Source organism: Bos grunniens, chromosome 8, assembly GCF_055505025.1.
Source record: "Bos grunniens cultivar Pamir isolate PY7600 chromosome 8, Bosgru_T2T1.0, whole genome shotgun sequence".
NCBI classification, from domain to species: domain Eukaryota; kingdom Metazoa; phylum Chordata; class Mammalia; order Artiodactyla; family Bovidae; genus Bos; species Bos grunniens.
In genome coordinates this window covers 56,190,150-56,215,290 of record NC_141172.1, presented here as the reverse complement: position 1 = coordinate 56,215,290, position 25,141 = coordinate 56,190,150, and the positions used below count along the sequence as shown (strand labels likewise).

The 25,141-nt window shown below is 43.6% G+C and overlaps 1 protein-coding gene and 1 long non-coding RNA gene across 10 annotated transcripts in view; one reads left to right on the top strand and one right to left on the bottom strand.

Moving 5' to 3' along the window:
* The window catches only part of LOC147367087 (uncharacterized), a 41,722-nt gene extending 29,216 nt beyond the window's left edge, over positions 1-12,506 (bottom strand). The window contains exon 1 of the long non-coding RNA XR_015169163.1: positions 12,270-12,506. This is a non-coding gene — a long non-coding RNA (uncharacterized LOC147367087). The remainder of the gene's footprint in view (positions 1-12,269) is intronic.
* The window catches only part of LOC147367086 (transducin-like enhancer protein 1), a 93,041-nt gene continuing 78,280 nt past the window's right edge, over positions 10,381-25,141 (top strand). For all 9 annotated transcript variants that reach the window (XM_086414372.1, XM_086414364.1, XM_086414371.1 and 6 more), the window contains exons 1-4: positions 10,381-11,723; positions 12,505-12,605; positions 14,044-14,107; positions 14,221-14,265. In XM_086414372.1, coding sequence (XP_086270498.1) covers positions 11,700-11,723; positions 12,505-12,605; positions 14,044-14,107; positions 14,221-14,265 — 234 coding nt within the window. In that variant the 5' untranslated portion in view covers positions 10,381-11,699. The remainder of the gene's footprint in view (positions 11,724-12,504; positions 12,606-14,043; positions 14,108-14,220; positions 14,266-25,141) is intronic.

The following is a 25,141-nucleotide window of genomic DNA, read 5'->3' as shown; positions in this document are numbered from 1 at the left end:
GGTTCTCAGGCCTTTGGACTCAAAATGAATTATACCACTGGCTTTCCTGGTTCTCCGACTTACAGATGGCAGATTCACGGCTTCCATAACTTCAGGGGCCAATTCCTTTAATAAATCTCTCCTCTCTTTTTCTCTCCTATTGGTTCTGTTCCTCTGGAGAACCCTGACTAGAACAGTAACAGTAATAATTTAAAGTAATGTTTTAAAATCGTGGTGCAACCTGTTTATATGACCCCTGTGAATGTAAAAGAGAAAAGAACCGGACAGAGATTTTTTTTAATGTATTTCTTAGTGTGGTTCATGGTCAAAGATATTCAAAATCCATTTATTTTAGGAGAATTTGGAGGATAGAAACAATCCATTTACATTCAACAGGTCAAATGTTTCCAAACATATTATCAGGACCCAGACCATATGTCTACCATTACCAGGACACCCCAAACCATTATTAATTACAGAATTCTATATATCTCCCTGCCTTTTTTTTTTTTTTTTTATCATTTGTGACATTGTAAATCAGGACAGTTGCTTTGCTATCCTAGGTGAAATTAAGACTTGCTATCTTTGGCGTTCTTCTGCTTCATCTGGCTACTGAGTCCATCTTTTTTTTTTAACTGAACTGCAATTTAGGGCATGGATTGGGTGCTTCCAGAAAGCACATAACTGAAGGTAGCTGCCTTTCTCTGCTGGCAATGCACACGGTTCTAGAGCCCAGAGGCAACTCTGCAGGAATATAAGTCCTTAAAGTATCAACCTCACCTCCAAAGTACTAAGACAGCCTACCAAGCTTGTGAGCAAAATACATATAAATGTTTTCTATCAGGAGATCAATGAGGGATTTGATCAATGAAAGAGAACTCACTGTGGCCAGTGGCTGCTAGTGAGTTCTCTGGAGTACCAGGCTTCAAAAACCCAGCTCTCCTACAAGTGACTGAGAAAGTACTGGGCCTTGGGCTTCTGGTCAGTAAAATAGGTATAGTAATACAAATGCTTTGATGGTCAAATGAGGTAATACGAACAATAAAGCACTTAGAACAGTGCCTGACACACAGTAAGTGCTCAATAAACAATGGTATGCACATTCAGGAAATGAATAGGATGAGAATCCACTGTAAAACTGGTACATACCCAAAAAAGAAATCCTACTGACTTTAAACATATAACTAACAACATACACAAAATGTGTCATAAGCATTTTTAAAGGCATAATGCGGTGTCACTAAGTACATTCACACTGTTGTGCTGCCTTCACCACCATCCATCCAAGAACTCTATGCCTCTTGCAAAACTAAAACTCTGTACCTGTTAAGCAATAACTTCCTCTCCCAAGCCCCTGGCAACCTCTGTTCACTTTTCTGTCTATAAATTTGCCCAGTCTAGGTACTTCATATAAGTAGGATCATAAAGTCCTTGTCATTTTGTGTCTGGCTTATTTCACTAGCATAATGTCCTCCATACTATGGTATGTGTTAGAATTTCCTTTGCTTTTAAGGTCCATTGTTGTTATTTTTCAGTGGCTAAGTCATGTCCAACTCTTTTGTGACCCCATGGACTGTATCCCGTTAGGCTCCTCTGTCCATGAGATTTCCCAGGCAAGAATACTGGAGTGGTTGCCATTTCCTCCTCCAGGGGAATCTTCCAGACCCAGGGATCAAACCCGTGTCTCCTGCCTTGGCAAGCGGATTCTTTACCTCTGTGCCACCAGGGAAGCCTAAGGTCCATTGATTATTTAATTGTTTATATATTTTAAAGGTTACACTCCATTTACAATCATTACAAAGTACTGGCTATATTCCCCATGTTGTACAACCCAGCCTTGAGCCTATCTTATACCCAATGCTTTGTACCTCTCATTCCCCCACCCTTATATTGCCACTTTCCCCACCTCGTCTCCTAGCTGGTAACCACTACTTTGTTCTCTGTATCTGGAGTTTGCTTCTTTTTTGTTATATTCACTAGTTTGTTGTATTTTTTTATATTCTACATTAAGTAATAACATACGGTATTTGTCTTTCTCTGATTTATTTCACTTAGCATAATGCCCTCCAAGACCATCCAGGTAGCTGCAAATGGCAAAATTTGTTCTTTTTTATTGAAGCCCACTGACCTGTCAGACGGTAAAGAATCTGCTTGCAATGCAGGAGACCTGGGTTCAATCCCTGTGTCAGGAAGATTCCCTGGAGAAGGAAATGGCAACCCACTCCAGTATTCCTGCCTGGAGAATCCCATGGACAAATGAGCCTAACAGGCTACAGTCCATGGAGGTGCAAAGAGTCCGACACGACTGAGTGACTAACACACACACATACACACACACACACTGATCTTTTAACCTATCAAATTTTTGAAGTTTTCAGAAATTAAAGATATAAATATGAAAATGCCTCCTTTCACTAGCAAAGGCAAATAACTTCTTGAAACACTTCCTGGAGTTACCTAGAGATACCCATCTCCATAGAAATGCTAATTAGAAATCCAGTTTTCTTAAGAAAGGTATTATTCCTTGAGGCAGGCTGTTTACATTAATCAACATTTCTCTAATACTAGTCAGTGTTTTGTAACACTTTTTCAAGTGCCAATTGTAGCTTGCCAGTTCTTCTGAAGTGTGGAGAACGCCAATGGGGGAAATTAGAATGGTTAACTCTGTCCCCAAGGGATTTTTTTCTGTCATCGTGAAGGAGTTATTTTTATCGTTTTCACTTTACATAAGCATTATGTGGATGGTGGCTAGAAATATTGGACACTGTGTAGAAAGTCCTGGTTTTTCTGTATTTTCATATTTGCCTCCCTGTCAGGCACTCAAGTTTTTCAGTGGAAATTGTGGATTTAATCTGTTCACACACAAACTGGAATCTGTTTACTACTGTCACAGAAATGTTTCCTTTCAGTCAACATAATGGCAATGGGGAAAACAAAATTCATGCTAAATGGACACAATTAAAGGGAAAAAACTGATGGATGGGGCATTCCAATAGTCAATGCTCAGATTATGCTTTGTCACTTTTCACAACTTTTTGGAAAACTATTTACTTGCACATCATAAATATGTGCCTCTGTGATTCTAGATGAACATAACATCAGCATCCAAGATTTAGTGCTATTTTCATTCCTTTTCAAGATTAATATTTAAAGCCTAATACACAGAGCAATAATCAGTTTCAGTATTAAATTTAAAAATCTTCAGGAAGTTTCCAAATCAAACTAACAATTTATAAATTTCACTGCTGGGTTCAAGTGATGAAAAGGCCAGCAGAACACCTATTTATAATGGGAATTAAGAAACTGATATAAAATTTATTTGCTACAATCTTATTCTTAATATGTAAGTAGTTTTGTTCCTTATTTTATAGTAGATTTTCTGGTTATTCTGAACCTGATGGTCCACAAAACGATGCATTAGAGGATTGCTAATGTAATGCCCTAATTTGTTTAAAGATTTTCATTTTATGTTAATTGATAACTAAGGGACATTTGAGACAGCGGGGAAAAAATAAAATACCATTAATAATAAAAGAACTAAAAGATCCAGAGAAAAACACTGGGTAATACTTTGGATATTAGTACAAGAGCTTTAACATGATGGGGGGGCACTTTTTTCGTACTTTTAAAAACTGGAAACATCATAAGCCAATCTTTTAACTATGAAGGGAATTTCTATTACCATGTGAAGAAAAAGATGCAGACAATGAACCTAAAATGGCTTTCCCACTTTTTGTCATGAAAAATTTCAAACAGAAAACTTGAAAGGTTAGTAAAATGAAAAACGACAGACTCTGCTCCTAAACTCTACAGTTTCTGTTTACAGATTTGCTTTTCCTTTCTTTTCAGATTTGAAGATTTGGTTTCTCTTTCTCTACCTACACATTTTCTCTGCAGTTGAAGACTTCATTTGAAGTTGCATGCATCAGTTGCAAGCATCTTCTCAGAATATCCTTTGACATGATCACAATTTTTTAAAAAAATTAACCATAATCCCATATTACCTAATAACCAGTCCATATTAAAACTTGTGAAGAACATCTTTCACAGATACGTGATGGGTTTTTGTTCTTTGACCTAGGAACCAGTATAGATTCATATATTGCATTCTCATCATGCGTCTTTGCTTTTATGGAATAGTCCTTTCCATTTTTTTTCCCCTCTCATGACACTGAATTTTAGAGCAGAGGCCAGTTGTCTCATGAAATGTTCCAACATTCTGTAATTATGTCACTTGACTTGTTCATCTAGGTCTACACTTAGCATTCTAGAAGCCACGGAAGTATTTGAAATATTCACTTGCTACCTATCCCATTTTTCATCTCCAGGGCTCACCTGCCTTCAACCAGTGAGGAACATCAAGAGATCAGAGATTAGCTGAACTCAGCTTTAACCCTTCAAAGAAACTGTGTAGCTCCAGGAAGAAAAGTTATTTAAATGATACTCCCAAAGAAAAGGCAGAGGAAAAGTGCCCCTGTGTAATTTTTCCTAGTAAGTCCAAGGCCTGTGGTAAAGTGGGTCATTGAAGAGAATTATTAAATCAACAAAGTTTGCTCCTTTATGTGAATCCCTAGGAAGGAGCGTCAAAGGCACTTCCTTTAACTACTTTTTCTTTTGTCTATGAAATACCCTTCAGCTTCTCTTGAGCTAAATGCTAAACTGAAAAGTTAAAAAAAAAAGTGTGTATTATTCCAACTAGTACCAGGCCACATTAACAAATTAACACGTGCTCCATACACGGGCAAGAGATGTAAACAGGCCTAGAAGGGGCAGTGAGATGGAGAAGAACATTTGTATCTGCACTTCTAGGATGACTTATAAACACAGGCTATTTTGGACCTCCACCTCTCTAGAAGTTCAGACTTAAATAAACACAAGTTCGCCCTGGCTGAGGTGGTTTCTTCTGCAGGCGAGTGTTTTTTAAAACATGATTGGCCAGCTAAGAAGTTTATCCGCCTGGTGCCTCAAATTCTCAAACAGTTTATTTGAATACCGTGTGAATGGCTAATCTCCGACAAGTTTTGGGGCTTTAGCAAGGTAAACAAGTGGGTGGGCTCTGAAAGTAAACACTGCATTTCCTCCCAGTCTCATCCTCCTCTTCCAAATTCCGCTCCCTCATTCCTTTCAGCAGCCCCAGCCTCCCCCTTCCAAAGCTTGGTCTCTTGTACCCTGTAAATGTACTGAAATTGCAAAGGAGACATTTTTAATTATAAGTACTACAGTAATGAATTCAAGTACACTCGTTTATCATAAAGGGCTTTTCCATCTGTCTCTAAAGTATACTTAAAAAGACTGTGTATTTGATAACATTAGCACTGAGCATCTTCCACATGTTGATGTTCGGCGTTTTAGATATTCGCTCCCCCCACCCTCAAAGACAGCACGGCGGTGGTTCCAGAAACAGCACATTTATCTCTGTGTTTGGGAGTGCCTGTGTGGTCTCTTCCTAATTTATTTGCACTCCAATCCTCAGGGGTAGCATCGCAATCCCCCTAGGCAAAAGGAGATTAGGGACTGGGCTGTCTGCTTCTCCCCACCCTGACAGAGAAGGGAAAACAACTTCCCCAAGTCCCACAAGTTCTCTGGCCACTGTACAAATTGTTCTTGAGCATGGAGGGTTTCCAAAAGCCCTAATTAGCAACTCACAGCAAACATTTCTTTGCATTAGCTAATGATCCGGCTACACTTGTAAGCAAACAGAACCAACATATCTAATCAATGCTGAAAAACCAACCAAATGCCTATTAAACATCTGGATGTAATTTTCTAGTTAGAACAAAATGAAAACATATGCAGGTTCCTTTGATCTGTGTTTTAACAAAGAAATTGTTGATAAAAAAGCATACTGGTCAGTCAATGTGTCATTTTCATAAAGTCTGCTCATTTCTCTTCAAATGCTCCCAGTTTAATTTAGTTGGTTTCCTGCAATCTCTAATTTTACCATATTGTGTGAAACCGCAAGAGATTCTTTGGATGTGATTTTATTTGAGGTTTTACTGCTTCATGGATTTGCTACTGACTTTTTTTTCCCTTTCCTTCTCTGCTTTCTCCCTTCCAACCCCATGCCCATCCTGTTCTTTTCTTTGGTAAAATGCTGAGGGAAAAAGGTTATAAAGCAATGCTGGGAAGATTTCTTCTGGACCCTACATTCTTAGGTTTAAGAAAACTTCCAGTTTAAAAAAAAAAGTCAAATGAGAAAATGTGTAACAGCTGAAAGGAAGAGAAAATGACAAAAGTGATCTTTTTAAAATGTGTGTAATTAGTATTTATTTCAAATAAAAAAGTGACAGATTTAAAAGATGTATAATTTCCATGACCAGCATTCATAATTTTTCCTATTGTGTCTAGTACCTATACTACAGATAGCACCTAGTTTTTGTAATCACTTATACTATTAGTGAATTGAAAATCTGATAACTCAGCAACAAATGAATGGAAACATACATGCATCAATGATAAAGAGCAATCTTTTTGTTTTCTTGCAGAGGATAAAGAGGGAATTTTTTTCAGAGACAATTTCCTATGGAAGCAGAGTACTTAATATTTCATGTAAAAACATCATCAACATATGAATATGTTAAAGGTAAAGAAGATTATGGTTAACAGACTTTAAACAGAAGACCAAAATTACAGATTTCGTGAGTAGAACTATTTTCCTTTAAATAGGCTGTAGGCAATCTGCACATATATTATTTATTTAAAACATAAGATTAAAGCTACTTGATTGTTTAAACACCATCATTTGTAATGCAGTTTGATGAGAGTTTTGTAGTATAATTATTACAGCATGACAATCACATAGGAAAAATGACCTTGAAAGGGGGCCCAGCCTCCTCTCTCAAGGAGGATGCGCTGTAAGAGAAAGAAGCCATCGAAAACCAACCATCTTTATGCACGCAATTGAAGGCCTTTCAATTTTCAAATCAGTATTCTTTCTTTTCGCCAAATACTACATCAGAAGGAAATCAGAAGGCCTGGTGTATCAAACTCTACTGGTAAAGAAGCACGAGTTAAAAGAGAATTTCTTGTTGTTCACCTGAAACTGTCACAACATTGTTAATCAGCTATATCCCAATACAAAATAAAAAATTTAAATAAGCAAATAAAAGAAAATTTCTAATTTTCCCCTTTGGCAGACTAGGAAATATGGTTGAGTAGACATGTTCGCTGTGAAAAGTTATATTAGAGAACATTGGCCTGGCTGCAGTCCATGGGGTCACAAAGAGTCAGACACGATAGAGTGACTGAACTGACTGACTTACTGACTGACAATGTATTAGGGATTTCCACAGTGGTCCAGGGGTAAGACTCTGGGCTCCCAATACAAGGGGCCCAGGTTCCACCCTTGGTCTAGATCCCCCATGCTGCAACTAAAGACCCTGCGTACTGCAGCTAAGACCCGACACAGCCAAAACAAATACATATTAAAATTAAAGCAAACAAACAAAAATGTGTTAGAAGACATTTTGAAGGGGATGAGGAAGGGTGAGAAGTAGCAACATTTTTACTCCTGTTTTAACTTCTCTGAAAGTGAAATTGCTCAGTCGTGTCTGACTCTTTGTGACCCCATGGTCTGTAGCCTACTAGGATCCTCTGTCCATGGGATTTTCCAGGCAAGAGTACTGGAGTGGGTTGCCATTTCCTTCTCCAGGGGATCTTCCCAATCTAGGGATTGAACCTGGCCTCCCACATTGTAGGCAGACGCTTTACTGTCTGAGCCACCAGAGAAGTCTTAAACTTAACTACTAGCATGTGCCAGTAAATCAAAGTAAAGTTTGGGTAAAGCCATGAAGTCTTGGTTGCCCTAGTTGTCCCCACATGCAGAGGCATATTTGTGGAATCCAAGAACTTTCTACACAACCCTGGAGCTGATTACGGGATGAAGCAACCATAGACTGGTATAGGTGACCCAATACTATGTGATTTCAAGGCACATAGGTTGCCAATCCCAACTCAAGGAAGCTATGAACCAAGCCTCGCAGGGCCACGCAAGAAAGACAGGTCATGGTGGAGAGTTCTGACAAAATGTAGTCCACTGGAGAAGGGAATGGCAAACTACTTCAGTATGTTTGCCTCAAGAATCCCACAAACAGTATGAAAAAGCAAAAAGATATGACACTGGAAGATGAGCCCCCCAGGTCAGTAGGTGTCCAGTATGTCACTGGGGAAAAGTGGAGAAACAGCTCCAGAAAGAAAGACTCAATGGACATGAGTTTAAGCAAACTCTGGGAGACAGTGAAGGACAGGGAAACCTGGTGTGCTGCAGTTCATAGGGTTGCAAGACTCAGACACGACTGAGGGACTGAACAACTAACAGGTTGCCAACCCATGGTTGTATGATTCAAAAACTCCTGTATGTGGAGCAAGACTGCTCTCATCACTAAATATAACCAAGAAAAGGGGCAGTGCTTCCTTGCTATTCATTTCCAATGTCAGCAGAAATGAATAATAGAACCCACTCCTTTAACCCCACTTAATGAGCCACAATTCTGAATTTGTTTGAGAATTACTATGGCGTTGTACAGACTGGCTAAAATCGCTCCTTTAATTTTTCATTTATAATTGATATTTGGGATTGATCCAATTATAGACAAATCAATATCATACATATTTAAGAACTCCACCAGTGAAAGGTATTATCTAAAATGATTCTTTTAATATTTCAAGGAAAAGATCTCTGTAAAAGCAAATCTTCGAATAAATTGTATTTCTGTTTAAATAAATGCCTTTCCATAATTCTCTTGAAAGTAAAATAATGGGAACATGGGGGCCATTAACACCAAAAACTGAAGTATATTCCAACATTAGATGAATGCTTGTCAAAGATGTGTCTTTCTCATGGAAGAATTCACCCCTATTTGGCTAAAACAGCATTATTCACTTACCAATCATGTGGAAATAGCTCAACTGAACTGCTCTTTAACGTATAAAAGCAGCAATATTGAAGGTTTTCTGTGGGATGTATTTTAGAAAAACTGACAAAAACTGGAGATTTACGCAGTATGCTCCGTTTATTTAAAATCTTAAAATCCTTTTCAAGTCAAGTTCCAGCTCATAAGAATTTTTTTCGACGTCTTTTCCACAAAGCTTCCCATTTAGCTCCTTACATAGCTTAAGGGCGGGGGGGACCACCCGAACTATGGGGGTGAGGTGGGCAGGACAGGTTTTTCAGGTCTCAATGCTGTTTATCCCATTGTCTCCCTTTGTTTCTAGAAATTGGAAACAGACTCGTGGTCGTGTTCCTGAGAGGCCCCTGGAACTCTCAGTAGCCCTCTTCTACCCAGTACAGCGAAATCGGGACTTTAAAACAGAAGGACCCGAGATTTCTCGCGGCGGGCAAAACATCTCATCCTTGATCGGGACGCGCCAGCCTTACCCTGACATCTCCTCGGGTATCCCTCCCGCCCCAACTCAGGTCGATCTTTTTCCAAGGTGGTTTGAAATACTCCAATAAAAAACAATTCCTACCACCTTGAGTGCAAAAGGGGGCGTGGGCATTAGAAGCCTAGTCCTAAGCCGCTAGTGTATCTACGCAGCCAATGAGTTGCCTATTTATGCAGTTTCCATGAAGTGCACAGTCCACTCCTCGGGCATCCGCGTAAAGACAGCTCAAGGGAAAACAATCCTCACAGAAATTTTTTTTTTTTTTCAGAAATTTTGAATATGACCTCACTTTCTAGAGTAGCATCGAACAGGGGCCTCCGAAAGACACCTTTGGCTTGAACTACCAAAAAGCATCCACTCTCCCTCTTAAGAAACTACGCGGTTAGTCTCCGGGTTACTTTCACTGAGATCTGAGGATTTTCATTAAAGGGAAAAGTGAACAAGTGGTAGGATTTCTGCAAACTCGAACCCCCGGCTTCCGAGGCTGCACGCTCGCGTGTCCCTCCTGCTCGCGCGCTCCCGCGCGCTCCCTCGCCGACCCCACGTTACTTTGATTGACAGCCCGGCCCCGCCGCTCTCCTTCCTACCGACCTTCCCATCCACCGTGCCAATCTCCGCGTCTCGCTGCTTCCCATTGGCTGGTTTCGGCATCCCGCGGCTCCTCCAGGAACAGTTCCTCACCGAGCCCGGGAGGACGCGGCTGGCGGAGGAGTGGTGGGGGTGGATGGGAGGGGAGACGGGGGAGACGGCGGAGATGGAAGCAAGTGGGGTGGGAGAGGAGAGGGGGACCGGGTGAGACGGCCTGTCCGGTGCCGCGCTGCCATAGGCTCTGGGGAGGCTTCTCGTCAGCACCCCACGTTGGGCGCGCCGTAAGCGATTGGCTGACGAGGGCCTTCCCCCCACCCCCCTCCACCAGACAGGCTCACGTCCCCCGCCGGCTCCGCGCTCGCGCCCCCCGCCCGCGCGGTGCTGGGCGGGGCCGGCGCTGGTTAGCTCCGGAGTGTGAAACCGCGTGTTAATGTAACCGGCGCGAGAGGCGCGGGCGGCGGCAGCGGCTGGAGCGGCGGCTGCAGGAGCAGCGGCGGCGGCGGCGGGTACCCTGTGTCCTGCGTCCCCGAGGCAGCCGACTGCGCCACTCCCGCCTTCGCAGGACCGGGCGGGAACCGCGCCACCAACCGGGACCTCCGCCTGCCCTCGGCAACTTAACCGCCTCCGCGACTACTCCGGACTTGCCCCGCGGAGTTTGCCGGCCCGGGAGGGAGGCCGAGCGGCGGAGCGCACTCTTGGGCTTTTCCTCACCGTCTCTTGGATGTCTTTCTCCGGGTCGTGAGAGAACTTTGGAGCGGGCTGGAGCGTCCTTTGAGGAGAGGCAGACGAAGAGAAGGAAAGAAAGGGGATCAACGGAGAGGCTCTAAGAAAGGGTACGGAGAGGCTCTGAGAAAGGGTCCGGAGAGGTCTGGCCGGCGGTGCAGGACGAGTGCGCGCGGGCCGCGGCGCCCGGATGCGCCCAGGTCTGGAGGAGCAGCGGGCGGCTGCGGGATTGCCCTCGGCGGAGTAGACCCGTCGGCCCAGGAGGGTTTGTGCAACCTCGGAGAACACCCAGAGCCGGCTGCACTGGGCGTGCCAAGCCGCCTCCCGGCGCGCCCTCCGCACTTTCCCCGCCTCGTCGTCATCCCGCGCTCCTCGTCTCGGGTTAAAGCTGCGGAGCGCCGGGCGGGGAGCCTCCGCTGCCACCAGGACCTCGCACCCCGCCGCCTCACGGGAGCCTGCGAGCTCCCGGTCGTGAGCGCTGCCTGGGCCCGAGGGGGTCACCCCTGAACACAGTCAGGTTTGTTTGTGTGGGGTTAGCCGCGGGCGCCGCGCCACCTGCACCTCGCCGGCGGGCGCCTCGGGGAATACCCGAAGAAGAGGCGGGCCGGGAGAAGAGCAAAGGAGAGCAGTCCTTCTCTGGATTTGTTGCCCGGGACCGCTGCGGCGCACGCGGATTGCCGAGGGGAGCACCGAGTCACCGGGCTCGTCATCTCTCAGCCCGGGCGGCCGAGGCCCTCGGGTGGAAGCGCAGCCCCCGCGCCCTCCCCACGAGCACCAGCGGCGTCCCGCAGGTTCTTGGTGCGGCCAGGCCCGGAGTGCCCTGTGATGTGGCCCTGAGCGCGGGAGTCCGCACGGGCGGGAGCAGAGTGGCCTGTGCGTCCCGCCGAGCGCGCCTGCGTGCGTGGCCAGCGCGCTGCCCGCTTCTGCCTGGCTTCCCGGCTTAATTTTCCTCGGCGGGATTAAAGTTGGAAATTGAGCGGAGAATTGAGTTGCCCGGGAACAGAGCCGCGGCCGCCGCCAGAGCGATGTTCCCGCAGAGCCGGCACCCGGTGAGGCGCGGTGGTGGCGGAGTGGGGGGAAGGGAGGTGGCGGAGTGGTAGTTGTTCTTTCTGTGCGGTGAGGAGATGGGTGGCTGCTACAATCTGACCGAGCCCCCTGGCCTCCAAGGGTACAAGACTTGGGAGGTCCCGGGCCCTCTCCTCCTGTGTGGGAAGGGGGCTGAAACTCTCAATTCAACCCCTTTGCTCTAGGCTCCCTCCTACTTGACGTCTAGACTGGGCGGGCGGGGCGCTTGGGGAGACTGGGGTTTCTCCCGCGGCCGTATCCTCTCCCTTCCCCAGGCGGGTAGTGCGCCCCCGCTTTGTTTCTCGTCTCGCCTATTTACATATCAATGAGGCCCCGGTTCCGGCGCGCCTGGAGGTGGCCCCGGCGACTCTGGGAACGGGGAACATCAGGGAGTTTTCTCCTCTGGTCCCCCGGGTCATTATCGCCCCCTGAGGGAGGAGGCGGCGTCGTCGACGACAGTCTGGCCAGGTCCTCCACGGCCGCCGCCGGGAACCCTTGTCCCTTCAACCAGGTGACCCAGGCGCACTTACCGCGTCCCGCCCTGGAGGCTGGAAGAGGCTGCGAGCGTCATTTGAGGAGCTTCGGATCTGGGAAGGTCCACCTTCCCTCTCCCCAAGTGAAGCGCTAATTGGAGTTCGGGACTCCGTTTGGTGCCACTTCTAACTTTATTTTTCGTTTATGTCCCACCCACTCTTTGATACTCCGACTGCTTTATCCAACCGCCCGCATCCCCGTCGCTCGGTCCCCCTCGCTGGTCGCCCTTAGACGCCGCACCAGGCTGCAGGCCAGCCCTTCAAGTTCACTATCCCGGAATCCCTGGACCGGATTAAAGAGGAATTTCAGTTCCTGCAGGCGCAGTATCACAGGTGCGTGTCGCGCCGCGCCCGGTGAGTGGTCGCCCGGGCAGCGCTGTGCCCCGGGTCGCCCATCCTGGTGGTGGCGGCAGCTGTACTTAGTACTTGCGTCCAGGCGGTGGCGCGTGGAGTCACAGTTAAGACCTGTCATTCACGTTACCCCTTTCCCCTGCTCTTCCCGGGCCGCCTCTTCTCTTGTCTCCTCCTCCTCCCATTGTTTCCCCTTTGCCCGTTTGCTCCTGTTCCAAGGAGCCTTTTTTCGTGTATTTAGGAGTTGCATGAGAACTGTCAATATTTGCACTTCATGTATTTATTTTGCAACAGGCTGAGCTTGGTTCAGTCGATGCCCCAGCTCAGGAGTGCAGGTTCAGAGAGGCAAAGCCAGTGTTGAAATCGCTGTTTGCCATATTAGAATGGGTTCTTTGAGGCAAAGTCCATTATGGGAGGGCAGATGCTTTTAGCTGTGCCCATCCTTAGTGGGGGTGCTGTGGATGTGTTTAGGGGATAGCTCACCTGCTTTGGCTTCATTCTGGGTTGGTTTGGGTAGGGCACGGGATTGGAGTCACATTTGTAGTCATCTCACCTTTAGTCTCTTCATCTAATGAAAGCTGCTTCAGAAAATTTATAAAGAAAGCTATTTGTAAAGCACCCAGTCCATAGTAAATTTTCTAGAAATGTTAGTTTGTTCCCGTTTCTATGAAATCTTAGCTGATTAGAGCTAAGAAATAACTGTAATGACAGGTTTTGTTTTTGTCATGCCCCAGAGAAAGCACACAGCTGCTGGGGTGTGAACTTTCTTATTTTTGTCAGAGGCTTTCTGACTATTGACCTTTTGTCTACTTGAAGATAATAGTCTCTAGAGCTTGAAACATCCCTGCCCACACCATGTTTACCAGGAAGGGAGGACTTCAGCCCACTTTAATTGCAGAAGCTATATGACATATTTTGGCAGGGAATTAAAAAACAAAGGTATTAAAAGGGACCAACAATTGTAGAAGTAACTTTACAGGTACAGTTTTCAAACCAAGAGACTGAGTTGGCAGAGGTGACACAGCCTATGCCTGAGACTGAAGGTTATACAAAGGCCAGATTTTGGTTAAGTCCAGGGAAGCAAACTTTGATGCAGTGAAGCAAGTAGGAGTGAACAGATGACCATGAGGAGAAATCAGTCTTCTGAGTAGATCAGAGGTTTTGACAGATCTTTTGGTCTTGGCATCAGAGCAGGTATGCACGAAGGAGGAAAAGCTTAGTTTCTAAGTGGATACCTTGCACTGTTCCTCTTATTCCTTTTCCCCATTTCATGCAAGGACAAAGCTTTTGGGTGTTTACCTAGATAGTTTATGGCTTTTCCAAATTGGTCTGTGTTTTTACTTGAAGTGCAAATATGTGAGGCAGATGTTAAAACAAGTGACATAATGTTTACATTAAGTTGCCTGTTTTGTTTTCGTAGCCTTAAATTGGAATGTGAGAAACTGGCAAGTGAAAAGACAGAAATGCAGAGGCACTATGTGATGGTAGGTATCAAAGATGAGGTTTTTTCCCTTTTCATGTAATAGTAACAAATATGTGTTCTCGGCGTTACAGAACATGAGTTAATGAAATACTTGGTTCTTTTTTCTTTTTACAGTATTATGAAATGTCATATGGATTAAACATAGAAATGCATAAACAGGTAAGCTTTAGTGAAGTCTCAAGTTGAAATGAGAAATAAAGTCATGATTCTATAGTGCTGGCTTTGTCCTCTGTAGTGGGAGGTATCTGCATGCCATGTTTCAGCCGTGGTTTCCCTTCCTGGGAATTGGGGGGCGGTGTTCTGGAGCAAGAGCTGGTTCTTGACAGTTACAGAATGTTTAAGTTCCTAGGTGAGAGGTGCTTTGGAAGTGTAAACTAGCCTGTTTATAGGCAGGTTGGAATCGAGGCTTTGACTTGACTTTACTGCCTGGATACATTTATTCTCCTCTTGGAAGACGTGGATATCCTGTCAAGTTCTGAAGTTCAGAATAGCTAACGTTTTTGTGCTGATTTGGAAAGAAGTGTGGCCCTTTGGGAGAAAGATGGGTATTCAGGAGTTTCTTTACTCAGGTTAAACAAGGTATAAGATGAACTATGGAGTTTTGGGGGCTACATAAAGCGACACTCAGGATTAGTGGCATATTAGCAAACAATTTTTTTAAAAATGTCTCAGTTGATACAGGTTTGGAGGTGAAAAAACCATCCTTATATGTCCACAGCGTATGTTGGGAGTTGCTTCAGTCCTAGTGGTTTTAAAAGCACGAAAAGATTAGTGACTGGAAAGCTCAAGCTATGACTATGAGTTTGCAAGTTCCCATAAAATTCACACTTATGGCTACTATAATGGTGTATAAAAAGAGTATTGAGCTGGAACAAGGCACTAAGGACCTCATAAGAGAAGAAAAGCTAAATGATTGCTCAGCCCAAAGGACCCTCGATTGAGTAGTCATTGTCTGCCAAAGAAAGCATTAATGGCAGGGTGTAAGTATTCTGGAGATATGCTGACATTCACTTTTTCATCAAGACTCTGGTACAATAAGTCTTTTAGAAATCGATTGCCTCTTAAAAAATTATCATCAGATGAAGTTGCACAGTTGGACACATTTCAAAGTGCAACAATACAATTCTTACTTGATGTATATGTGCTATTTCATCTCAAACCCTTGTTTCATTAAATTAAAGAGCATGGCTGACCGGCTGGGGCACAGTGGAGAAATTGATTAGTTCAGCCTTCAGATCTTCCTTATATTCAAAGACTTTCATTAAGCAAGTGTATTTCAGAGTTGAATTCTGCTTTTGTAACTCTGCACTCTTTGATTTTTAATTCATCATAGATTTCATAATGTTATGTTATCATCGTGTACCTTAGATGTGTTCTCAGATACGTGTTTGGAAGGAGATGGTTAAGTTCAAGGCTTTTCATTAGCAGTGTAATGGGCCTTTAAAAATGCCAGTTCTGTTCCGATTTGCAAAGTTGGTAGCCTAGTTTCTGCTGGGTTTGTGTCTTTGTTTCTATGTGCTTAAAGGGGCCAGTGCCTGATTGAGGCAATTGTAACTTATTGATAGTAATTATACTGAGATATATGGTCATTTAAATGAATTATGCAAAAAAACTTGGTGGAGGATTCTAATGTGCCACCTTGTTTTTTTAAAGTTACCCTAAAGGCACATTTTTTTCCCCCAACAAATTTTCTGGAAGGGTAAGGAGGAGATTGAGCTTTCTCTTAAACTCATGAACTCAAAGGATGTATTAACCTCACTGACTCCGTACAGGGGAACGCCACCTCTGTGTGATGTGTATTGGTGCTGGATTTATTGGGGGAGCTACAGGAGGTGTGAAATTCTCCTCGGTTCCTGTAAGTTACTTGGTGGAGGACTTGTATCAAAAGGAAGAAGGGATAAGGAGGATCAGGAACCCCATGGTGTGAAAATAGTTTTCTAATGAGTTTCTGGACTCCATTGGGCATTTGTGGGTATATATTGTCTGTTCATGAGCCAGTGTGCGTTAATAATATGCTGTGTATAATTGGCTCAGTAATTTGAAAAATGTGAAAAGCTGAGAGATGTTGTGTTCTCCATAGTAGGATATTAAGCCCCCTGAAATTTGGTTTGTATTGTAAATGCTGACAGACCCTTAACTAGAGTAGTACGCAAAGCCGTGCTGTAATTCAGTTTAAAGTGGCCTTACATTTGAAAAACATCCTTCTGAATGTCACACATTAATAATAAGTTCTGAGGAGGCATTTGGTGCAGCTAGTAATCATAATTCTTATTAAAACTGGTGACGTCTGGCCCCCAGGGTGTAGCCAGGCTCAAATTGATGCTTTTTGCCGCCTGATCACCAGCATGGCCTAAGTGCTCATTATATTGTAGAGAGGGCCTTTGGAGCTCTCATTAGATTTGACAGGAATTCTCTCTAGGGGGAAACTGGGCATTAGCAAGACTCCTGACAGGCTGAAATTAGTCCTGCTTTATGGCTTATAACCAAATGCTAGCAAGGCATCATCAGGGGACACAAAAAATTGTCATTTCTGACAACATCTTTGTTACTGGAAAAAAAAAAATGCAGTGATGGGGAAACTTTCCATGGAGAGTCCTTTAATGTTGTTAAGATTTGTCTCCAGCGTGACGACCGCTCTCCTCCCCACCTTTCAGCAGCTTTGTTGAGGGGTGAGTTTGAGAGATTTCAGTGTCAAATCTCACCACCACCTTTTGCGTCTGGAAGTTTGAAAGTGGAAGTACATCCAGATCAAGAATGGCATAATTGTGGTTTCCTTAGCTGGTTTGGTGCCCGCAGTCCGTGTGTCAACACTTCCTGATAAGCCTTCCCCTTACTTTCTCTGCTGCCATCTGTGGCCAGTTACCAAAAAGTCAGTGAAATCAGGGTGGTCATGGATATTTAAATCTCTAATTGTAGCATGAAGACAAAATTTTTTTCCTTTGTGCTTTTTATAGCTTCCCACCTGTCTGTCTGTTTTCAGGTAGGTCATGTAAACTCTAGATATCTCTATACAGGAAGGTGGGGACTGTTCATGAAAGCTGGAGCAATTCTGATACCACCAGTGTTCAGGTACATGAAAAAATAGGTTAACGTGAGTCTAGCTGTTTTTGAGGTTAGGACTGTGCCTAGTGTATTTGGCAGCTTGATAAAGTTGTTTTTTTTTTTCCTGTCATGTGGCATGGTATTGTTTCATTTATATTTTGGGGAACAACATGCACTGTAAATCCTTACTTAGGGCTTATTTATCCCACTTGTGTAGCTGTTCAGCACACTGATAAAGCCATGCCATAAGTTGTCATTAGTGGCATGAATTTGTACAGCACTTAGTTTTCAAAAGCAAATTGGCCTTGTCCTCTGAAGAAAATTGGCTAGGTGTTAGATTGGGTAGGTGTTGTGCTCTGCCTTGTAATGTGGGGCCAAATGCTCAGAGTCTGCAACTTGTCAGGGCCAAGAATCTACTGAAACTTGAGTTTGGGTCACCTGGTTCCCCATTCAGTGCTGCTTCCGTGTCTCCTCCAACCCTGCTGCCTTTGGAGGATGAGGCCAGTAGTGGAATCACACTTGAGCCTGTGTTTAGCGACCTAAATCTACTTTGCTGCGTGCCTATGTTTGATCTTTATCTGTTTTGACCAATTTCACAATTTGCAAGACAGCTTGGGGCAAGGCACATATTGTAGAAATTAGGAATATCAGCAGTACTGACTGGTGGGTGGAGGCCACAGCTGTGGGCAAGTAGAAAGTTGTAACTAACTGAGCAACACTGTCCACAGGTTAAAATAGGCCTAAGAACCAAAAAAAAAAAAACCATGAAACGCGTTATCAGGATTCCTAGTTGAAACCCAGCAATGCAGTGAGTTTGATTGATTACTTTGCCTCTCTGTGCCTGTATTCTTTTGAAGAGCAGGCAGTGCTTAGGGCTCTCCAGGGTGGTGGAAGAATTTAAAAATAAATGAAAGGACTAGTAGGAAGGTTTTCTGCAGTCCTGATTGTGGGGTGGGGAAGGAGAGGAGAAGGAAGGAAAAAAAAAAGATGAGAGCTGAACATTTCAAAACTCTGTGTGATAATTCAGCAAGCACAGTGTCTCAGACCATATAAATTTTGGAGTTAAAACTGCTTTCACAGTTTTGGTAAGTGCTTTAAAGTTCCTCTCTAGAAAGAAATGTTCTTCAGTAGTGTTTTAAAAGTGTTGTGGTGGAACTTTTAGGGGTTCACTCGTGGGTTAATTCCTTAGATGTGACCCTTATTATTTTGTCTGTACGCTTTACCTTTCTTCCTGCTTTTAAACCATGTGGGTTTTCAGTCTACAGCTTCTCATTTTGAGATCTTTTTCTTTTTTTTCTAAGTCAGCATCTCCGAATGGAACTGATCAGCTGGAGTATAGGCACTTGGAGTTAAACCTCCATCTTGTAATACAAAGAAGACAGCTGTCATCAAGGTTGGAGTGGTCCCTCACTTCATTTCATTAGCCAGGCCTGTCCTTTACAAGTAGGAGTTAAGAGATAAAGCTCCCTGTGTGTAGAACCTAGATTCCGAGGTACAAGATTAGCCTTTGTGTTTTTTTTGTTTGTTTGTTTTTATCCTTCGCTCCTTACACAGCACCCTCCTGACCCCTTCCATAGCTGGGCTCGTTGTGGGTTTCTTTCCAGGGCCATGACTAGGGTAGGTGAGTAAGGCATTTGCCTTGGGCACAGAGTTTAAGGGAGGTATCAGAAAGCCTCATTGTTGTTCAGTCGCTCGGTTGTGTCCCACTCTTTGCAGCTCTATGGACTGCTGCACGCCAGGCTTCCCTGTCCTTTACTGTCTCCCGGAGTTTGCTCAAACTCATGCCCCTTGAGTCGATGATGCCATCCAACCATCAAGCTTTTTAAATATTTTTAAAGTTCGAGATCAAAGCCAAAAAACCCGTGAGGAACAAAATGCCAGCATTTTATGTAGGGGCAGAATCTAACAGGGTTGGGAATAGGGTGAGGTGAGGCCAGGGAGGCACATGTGGGGTCAGAGAGCCGCCCTCCCCTCCTCTTTGCTCTGCATCTCCAGAGGACAGGGCGAGGTGGAATGTCCCAGTGATGTGTGGGATCTATCTTGGTGTAAGATAGAGCTGACTGAAGTCACTTATTAGGGACCCTGTTAGCGATGGGGTGGGTCATTAACAAGTTGCCTGGACCCTGGTTTCCGGCTCTGAGAAGAGGGTGATGAGACTAGACAGACTCTGACGTAGACCTCTGCCCTGCAGAGGGGACTCACTCCTCCAGAGCAAGGAGCATCCTCCACCGGACTTCGAACCCAGCTCCGTGTATATGTCAGCTGAGGAGAATCTGTCTGGAGGCTTCAGAGGTCCCTTCAAACAGTGTTTATTAAGAAACACAGAAAGAAAATCTGTTCCTTTAGCAAATATTTAAATAAGTATCTTGTGTGATAGTTTCACTAAAGATATATTCAGTTACTGGCTCCTGGAACCATTTTGAGTTTCCCTAGATCTGAGTCTTTGACTCGTCTATTATTTAACTTTTGTGGTCTCCAGGCTTGGATTAAATTTGAGGAAACTAAGAAACTGACTGGGCTCTCATTAAGCCTTGACTGACTCAGTCATCTCCTATGCCCCCTGCCCCCTACCCTTCCCTTCCCTGGTACTTAGCTGTTGCTTCAGATTTTTTAAAATTGAAATTCTTAGGACCAGTACGTTTGATGTGGACTATTTGGTTTAATGGTCTTTAATTAAATTTTAGACAGCTGTTCTGGGAGGTTGGCTGATTTGACAAGATTAGGCATTTATAGCTTCAAAAATAGTGTTCGATAATGGAACTGGTGAATTCTGTAGTAAGAAATGTGCCATAGGATTGTTCCATGAATATGGCTTGGTGCTTGAAGTAGAGAGAGAGAGTGAGAGAGAGTGTGTGTGTGTGTAGGCATGAGTCCCTCAAGTGTGGGAGAGATTTTCTAACTTTTTTCTGAGGCATGGTTTGATTGGAAAAATGAAAAAAGTTTACACTGAAATTTTAACATAAATTAACAGATTCCTGTATTACTATTCACTTGGCTAAAGAAAAAAAAATGGTTTCTAAAATTGTTTGCAAGAGCACAGTGATTACAGAACTGTTCAATTTATAGATCACCCAGTCACCATAATGCTTTTTGTGAAACTACAAGAAATTTTGACACAAAGTTTTACCAACTAACCTGTGATTTCAAACAAGTCTGTATTTCATTATTTTACATTTCAACTTTTGGTACCTAGTAAATTTTTAATTCTATTTGCCTACTTTAAAGCAGCATAACAGTCATAACCATGAGAATATTGTTTACCTTCATCCCCGCCCCACCATGTTTTCATACTAGATATAACAAACACATTTTTCTAGTTTTTCTAGTTGCATTATTTGCTACTTGGTCATTCTTTGACCACAAAATATGTTTGCCGGAAAAGGGAAGGATGAAGGCTATTTTGAGTATAAGGAAAATCAAACCAGAAGAATTCTGTTCATTGAATCAGCTTTTCCACTTGCCAAATAGAGGAAAAATTGCTATTAAGTGTGGTGGGTGTGCATTGCTGTGCATGCTGAAAGGGGTGGTGTACCTATTTTCAGTAGATTCTCATTAGACAGGCGTTATTCATTTGATAGTGGAATCAGTTGTCTTTGAGAACATAGGTACATTTGAACTTGTATGTCCAAATCATGCTACTTGTTAAACCGCTGAAATAAATACAGGTGGTACTAGGTTGGGTTTTTTTTTTTTTCTTTTTTCCCCTCTGCTACATGACTTGAGGAATCTTAGTTCCCCAGCCAGGGATTGAACCTGCACCTTCAGCAATGAAAGCATGGAATCTTAACCATTGGACTTCCAGGAAATTGTCTAGGCTGGGTTTGACTGTACTGTCTTCAGTGATCTAACTAGCTTTGTACAGCCTGTCAGTAAAAAGTTAAAAAATGTATCCCCAGACTTGTTTACTTATGAATTGGTAAGTTCTGTAAATATGTTACTATACTGATTGTTGTATACATGTATAATAAATGGGAATTTTAATTGGAGGGGTTAACAGCAAACTTCTCACAGTCTCTGTGCTCCCTGTTGGCTTGTCCGGTGTGGCCCTTGGGCCCACGGTCAACATTAACCCACATTGTAAACAGTCTTGGAACACTCATCCTGGAAGGGAGCATCTTTAAGGGAGTGAATGGGGGGCTTGGGTCTTTTCGTCTCTTCGGTATGCCCAATTTTTCTAAATTTGACTTCCCACTCGGGTGGTTGCTTCTCTGCCCATCACTCACAGCCTCTGTGTCTGGCTCTGGTCACTGTCCCTGCCAGTCTTACCTGGTCACCTCCATCCTCTTCCCTCCAGGTCATTTAATCCAGCCAAATGGGTCCTTTCTTCATACCTAAAACATGCCTTGTGTTTTTCTGTTTTCTTAAATGTCCAGGCTCTTTTGTCAAAGTTCACATGGCCTTTTTCAGTATCCTTCAAGATCCAGTTCAAATACCAACACTACCTTTCTACTTCAAGGCCTTCCATGGCTACTCCCAACAGGAGGCTGTCACATCACTTATTTTTGCTCTGATTTTTGTAGTGGTGTTTGCATGTGCCTTTTTTCTGATACTTCAACTATGCTGCAGTCTGCTTGAGGCTTGAGTTTGAGATTTGCATCTTTCCCAGTGAGTTTGAGTAGGCATTTAAAAATTAAAAAAGAAAATAAGGAGTATTTATGTATCTATTTGGCTGTGCCAAGTCTTAGTTGTGGCATGCAGGACCTTTTTTCTTTTTTTTAATGCAGTGTGTGGGATCTTTAGTTGTGGCATGTGGGATTTGGTTCCTCAACCAAGAATTGAACCCAGGCCCCCTGCATTAGGATTGTGGCATCTTAGCCACTGGACCACCAGGAAAATCCCTGAGTAGGCATTTAAGAAGCATTTATTGTGCCCCTCAGAGCCTGTAGAGTAACAATTTTGGATCCTGAACCCATATGAAAATCAGGTAAAACCTGCTTGGCAAAAAACCATATGCATTTTGATACACATGCAGCTTTGCCAAACAATTTTGGCTCTTTGTGGACATCTTAAGATCCATCAGCAAGTCCATGGAATCTAGATTAAAAACTTGACTCTAGAGTACCAGTATGAGTCCTTATGATAAAATTAAGAGTGAAATCTGTTTGGTTTCACCAGATGTTTTGTAGGATTACAGTTCTAATCTCATCCAACCACTTTTGCTCAGATGTTTTTCTTTTGAAAAATGATTTATAGTCAAATATCTATAGAGGCTACTTAGAGAAGTTTAATTACAGTAATATATTTCAGTTTGTAGTAAAAAGGTAAAAAGAGAGAAAACAAAAGTAGTATGTTTCTGAGGTCTGGGTTTCCATGTGAATTGAGTGTGTGCATGCTTTACTGCCCTGGGAACCACCATTTATCTCCTAAGGATGACCACAGCCGCTAACAGAGCTGTGGATAAGTTGCATTACAAGCTTCTTCCAGGGCATTAGACTTGACTTAATCACCAGGTTTCTTAATAATTATACGATTGATTATTTACTTATAGAGGCTTCCCAGGTGGCTCAGTGGTAAAGAACCCACTTGCCAATGCAGGAGACGCGGGTTTAGTCCCTAAGTTGGGAAGATCCCCTGGAGAAGGAATGACAACCCACTGCAGTATTCTTGCCTGAAAAATTGCATGAACAGAGGAGCCTGGTGGGCTACAGTCCATGGGGTTGCAGAGAGTCAGACCCAACTGAGCATGGGCATGATTTACTTGTCTTTACAGAGTTCATTCCCCCACACCAAACATTTTGCTATGAAGAGTTTCAAATATACAGAAGAGGAGAAGGAAATGTAAAGTGAACACCCTGTATTATACCCACCTATTTGATCCCAGGAGTCTGTAAAGTAGCATTTTTGTAGTATCTCTGTCCCATATTTTGCATAGAGCGCTTGCCTTCTGCTCACCCTGAAAGATAAATAGGTAATTCAAGCCTTTCTTTAGCAACCTTTGAGTCTGGTGCACATGGAAGGGGAATTTCTCCAAGTATACACCATCTGAATAGGTGTTTATCGCATTTTGTAACATTTTCCTTCTAACTTGCCCTTTGTGTTTTTGGCGTGATTGTATTAGATGATCCACCATTATTTGGTGTTGGGGTGCTTGCTCTTATGCTCTCATCTGAGAGCAGAGGTTGGTACTTAAAAAAGCCCCTTCCCCTTTTGGTGCTTGATAATGCACCTTTCCGATGTGATCAGCAAATTCACCAGGGGAACAGCTTTAGTGTTGATAGGTAGGAAACTGGGAAGGACTCTGATCAGGACTCTGATTTTGAACTTTGTGTGAATGGAAGCTCTCCTGATGGAGAATTTAAGGTGGCCTCTCAGATGCTGTGGGTGTTACTAGGATGTGGATTGCCAGAGACCAAAACCTCTTTGAAGATCCTGGCCTGAGGAGGAGGCTCTCCATCGCTGGAGCCTCTAGGAGCACAGCCTTTGTCCTCTGTGCCCTCTTGATGCCTTGAGCAAATAGCTGGGCAGAGCCTCTTACAAGTAAGGTGACTGGCCAGTGTATTGACACTCACAGACACGATAAAAAACTGCATTAGGAGGTGAGCCACTGGGATTTGCAGTAAATATATTACAGAACACAAGTGACTTGCCGATACTGCTTGTTTAGCAGTTTGCAAGGGCAATGGCAGTATGGATTTTTGAATTAGAAGGGAAGGGCTGTTCTTTCTCTGTGCAGGAACATCTAGTTGATGGCTGGGGAGAAAATTGATTTAGAGAACAAAATGCAGCCGCCTTTATTTGTGCCATTTGAAAGGCTTCTATGGCTTAGTGAGTGTAAATAAAAAGGTTGCTTTTGGTTTAGGAAAGGGGGTCTTAAACATTGATCTGCATCTTGGTCTGGTATGGAAAGAAAAATGGTTGGGCCCCTGGGATGGAGGAAGGGCATCTGGTCCCCATGCAACCTGCAGCTACAGGTGCCCACTCAGTTCTCAGACATTTGTCTGTTTCAGCACTTTGGCTTTCAAAAGTCAGCTTCTTAGGTCTATTATTGTTGTTATTGTTTAGTCGCTAAGTCGTGTCAGACTCTTTGAAACCCCATGGACTGTATCCCTCCTGGCTCCTCTGTCTATGGGATTTCCCAGGCAAAATACTAGAGTGGGTTGCCATTTCCTTCTCCCAGGGATCTTCCCGACTCAGGGTTCGAACCTGTGTATCTTGCATTGGCAGGCAGATTCTTTACTACTGGGCCACCAGGAGTAAGCTTATTTGAGACACGAGAGTAAATATTCTTAGCTCCATGTATTGAGCCACATGTGCCCTAGAAATTGTACAGTATGTTGTTATTGAGTCACTAAGTCATAGCCGACTCCTTTTGCAACTCCATGGATTGTATCCCACCAGACTCTTCCGTTTATGAGATTTCCCAAGCAAGAGTACTGGAGTAGGTAGCCATTTCCTTCTCCCAGGGATCTTCCTGACCCAAGGAACAAACCCTTGTCTCCTGCATTGCAGGCAAATTCTTTACCACTAAGCCACCTAGGAACTCTCTGTAAATCCTTCCAGCCTCCCTTGGGTATTAATTATTCCCCCTTGCAAAGGAAAAAAACAGGCAAGAAGGTTAGGGGATGACAGTAGCATCTACTGTATAGGGTAGTTATCAGGATTGAGCGAGTTTCTGTGTGCAGGAGCCTGTACTTGGGCAGTCTCAGGACAGCTGTTCTCAGAATCTGTTATTGACTCTATTATTGATTCCTTTTAAACTATACACTGTATTTGGAATTCTAGGCCATGCTCCCTATTGTTTTTCCAAGTCCAGTTTCCTTCCTTCCTGCATCTGAACTGTTTGCTTTCCAGTATTTCCCCTCAAAGTTTTTATTGTTTGTTTACTTTTAAGATCAGGAGCATTTATCTGTAGGTTCAAAAGGGCATTTTTTTCCCTCTCTTTTTTTAATCTCCTGTTGGCAGCCTCTATGGTGGCTCAGTGGTAAACGAATCCACCTGGAGTCCAGGAGATGTAGGAGATGAGTGTTTGATCCTTGGGTTGGGAAGATCCCCT